Source organism: Dermacentor andersoni, chromosome 11, assembly GCF_023375885.2.
Source record: "Dermacentor andersoni chromosome 11, qqDerAnde1_hic_scaffold, whole genome shotgun sequence".
NCBI lineage: Eukaryota > Metazoa > Arthropoda > Arachnida > Ixodida > Ixodidae > Dermacentor > Dermacentor andersoni.
In genome coordinates, this window is record NC_092824.1 from 3,050,552 (window position 1) to 3,054,355 (window position 3,804).

Here is a 3,804-nt window from a genome sequence, read left to right on the forward strand (position 1 = left end):
CACATCCCACTGGCAGTATAAGCTGTAAATACCGTTTCGTGCCTACCAACCGACCTAAATATTCGAAATCCTCCACGGGCACTGAAACTGACCCCGGCACCTTGTCACGTGGCCATCAGTCTCGCTCTCGGAGCCACGGCCGCCAACGACGACCCCCAGGCGATGACGCTTTCCCACCACTGCGAAGCAGCAGCTCCAGTCACAACAGCCCTAGCCGCTCCCCATCGCGCTCTCGGGACTCCCGGGTAACCTCCCAGGGCGGGCTGGATACCAAACAGGTCGCGTGGAAGTCCCCTCCACCAGCCACAAGCCAACTGCCCAACCCCCAGGTAAGGGAACTGGCAGACATGGTTAAACAACTACAGCTACAGTTAGCACAGGCAAATGTTAAAATTCACAGCCATGAGTCTGCACAGGTGCACCCACAACCGCGGCCGCAGCAGGTGGCTCGCGCTCCCACCTCCGACCTCACCAATGACCCCAACATGGAAACCGACCAGCCGAAGTGCAATAAGCGCAAGGCACCTCCCCCCTCCTCTACCTCTGAGCTTGATGCAAAATTCGAAACCTTTGACGCCCGCTTATCTAAAATAGAGGACGTCCTGAAACGGCTGACCCCAACTATCGACCAGCTCATTGAAGGCTGCACCAAAATGGCAGCCAATATTCACACCCTAACCACACGCCTCGATCGCCTCACGGGCCCTGCGCAAACTGACGCCCTCACTACACCAAAGCCAACTCAGTCGCCTAGTGCACTTCCCTCTACCGAGAGTGCAGCCGCGCGCACGTCTGCTGGTGGTATTATCAAAACCGACGTACCGTTTCCGCAGCGTCCCTAACGCTACAGGAAACGCGATGGCTAGCGCGCCCATCACAGTATGGCAGTGGAACTGCAGGGGCTTCAAGGCAAAGCGGATAGCCTTGGAGTATACCCTGCAGGCCCAGCCATTTACACCCCACATTATAGCGCTCCAGGAAACATACACTGGCACCAAACTCGCGATCTATACCGCCTACAACCAATCGGTGGCGCCGGATCTCCGCCCGAGCACCGCCATCCTTGTACACCGCAACCTCACCGCCAATCAACTCGATCTTGACTACTCCGAAGTCCCACACACTTTCGTGCAGGTCCTTTCAAACAGCCAAACTGAATCCCCACTCAACATCCTGAACGTGCACAGCCCCCAAGTGACAAGACCACTCTCCTCCTGTACAAGAGCACTCTCATGTAGCCACTTTCCTCCGCAAAGCGTGTGCGACCACGCGGAACGAGATGCTACTTATAGTGGGTGACTTTAACGCACCACACGCCGAGTGGGGCTACCCCAGCGAATCCTGCGGTCGTAAAGGAACCAATGTTTGGGACACTGCCCAGACACTGGTTCTGACGCTCCTCCTCGACCCCGAACGGCCCACCCGTTTCGGTAACAGCATCACGAAAGACAGCTTCCCCGACCTCACTTTCGCCCGCAACATCCCAGATGCGCGCTGGCAAAATCTCGGTATGAACATAGGTAGCGATCACTATGTTCTCAGCACTACCTTCACAGCCACACACAGCAAGGGCCCCCGCCGCACATTCAAACACACCAACTGGGACGCTTTCCGGTACGTACGAGCTCAGCGTCCGCAAAGCCCCATAGACGACCTCGACACATGGACAGATACTCTGCTCCGCGACGCAGCCAACGCCACCTCCACAGTCACGCAGGAGGAGGGTGGCCCCACCCCAGATGCTAAACTCATGCATATGTGGGAGGCCCAGCGCAGCCTCCACGCTCGCTGGCTCCGACGCAAACACAACCGCCCTCTCAAGCTTCGCCTCGCTCGCCTCGAACGAGACATCGAAGCCTACTCCACCAAACTTAGTCAGGAACAATGGCATCAGACTTGCGACCGACTCGACGGGCAGTTGGGATGCAAGAACACCTGGTTTCTGCTGAAGCACTTGCTTGATCCGACCCACACCAAGTCTGCACCACACAAGAATCCCAACCGCATCATACACGCGTTTCCAGGCGCGAACCAGGAACTCCTCGCTACCTTGACAGACAAATACATAAATACCTCCACCGACATTCCCACCCCCTTCAATTACAAAGGCTGCCAAAACCCAGACATGGACAGAGACATCATGGCGCCGGAAGTCCGCACCGCTCTCAACCGCATCAAGACTACCGCGGCCGCCGGCGATGACCATATCACCATCAAAATGCTCCGAAACCTCGACGACCAGTCGGTCGCAGCATTTTCGGACCTTTTCAACCACCACTGGCATGAAGGTCGCCTTTCGGGCTCCTGGAAGCATGCCAAGCTAATCTTCATACCCAAACCAGGCAAATGACTCCATCTGGGCAACCTCCGGCCCATCTCGCTCACGTCTTGCCTGGGGAAGGTTATGGAGCGCGTGGTTCTGAACAGACTCCACACTCACGCAGACAAGGAGGATCTCCTCCCCCCCCCCCCCCATGTTTGGGTTCCGGGCTGGACTCTACCCAAGACATCCTGTGGCAGATACAACACGACATACTCGTCCCGGGTCCCATCCGGGCGACACGCACCATTCTCGGCCTCAACATCAGTAAAGCGTTCGACAACGTGTCGCACGCTTCTGTACTGACCAACCTCTCGCAGGTGAATGTAGGCACTCGCAGCTACAACTATATTGGCAACTTTCTTCACAGCCGCACTGCTGAACTCCACATTGGAGACCTCTGCAGTGACAAAGTCACCATGGGCACCCGCGGAACACCACAGGGAGCTGTTTTGTCCCCGTTCCTATTCAACATTAGTATGCGAGGCCTTCCCACACTTCTCGACACCATACCCTACATTAAGCACTCAATATACGCCGACGATATTACCCTCTGGACAAACTCTGGCTCGGACGGGGAGATACAAGATTCACTTCAACAGGCAATCGACACCGTGCACACTTACGTGCAGGCAAACGGTCTCGTTTGTTCGGCCACCAAGTCTGAACTGTTAGCTATACGAGACAGGCGTGTTCGCCGACCCGTCCCCGACCCTCAAGAGCCGATCATGCTCCACATTGCCACCCACCCCATAGCCCCCGTACAGACTATCCGTGTGTTAGGCATGCTGGTGCAGAACAACACGCAGAACTCGGAAGCCATCCAACGCCTCCGAACCACAGCCCACCAAATCAATGGCCTAATCCGCCGCATTGCCACTCACCGCCGGGGAATGCGGGAGACCGATCTCTGCCGCCTCACACAAGCCTACCTCATTAGTAGGATTGTGTACACATACCCTTATTACCACCTCCGCTGCAAAGACGAAGAGGCGGTAAATAGCATCATCCGCTCGGCGTACAAGGCGGCAATGGGACTGCCCCAGTCCACCAGCACACAGCGTCTCCTCCAGCTTGGAGTCTACAACACCCTCGCAGAGCTGATAGAGGCCAACAAGACTGCACAGATACACCGTATTTCTCGCACCGAACACGGTCGTTACATTCTTAATTGTCTTAACATTAACCCTACAGGTGACATCCACCCCACTGCTCCCCTCCCGACTGGAGTCTTCAGTCGGCTGTTCATCAAACCCATGGCCAAGAATATGCTACCCGGCCGCCACGATAGGCGCCGCCAACTGAAGGCACAAGCCTTAGACGTCACCTACTCCGCCGACGAACATGCCATGTACGTGGACGCGGCGAAATGCGACTCCAACACATACGTAGCCTGCGTAGCGACGCCAACCACCACTCTCATCAGTGCCGCTACAGTGCGCACACACTCCCCCACCGCAGCCGAAGAGCGCGCGATCGCGCTA

The 3,804-nt window shown here is 56.6% G+C and overlaps 1 protein-coding gene across 1 annotated transcript; it reads left to right on the top strand.

The window, feature by feature from the left end:
• Window positions 1-1,279: 1,279 nt before the first annotated feature.
• Window positions 1,280-2,350, top strand: LOC126517636 (uncharacterized). Its single transcript, XM_050167436.1, has one exon. The coding sequence runs from the start codon at window positions 1,280-1,282 to the stop codon at window positions 2,348-2,350; it is 1,071 nt and encodes a 356-aa protein (XP_050023393.1).
• The last annotated feature ends 1,454 nt before the right edge of the window (window positions 2,351-3,804 follow it).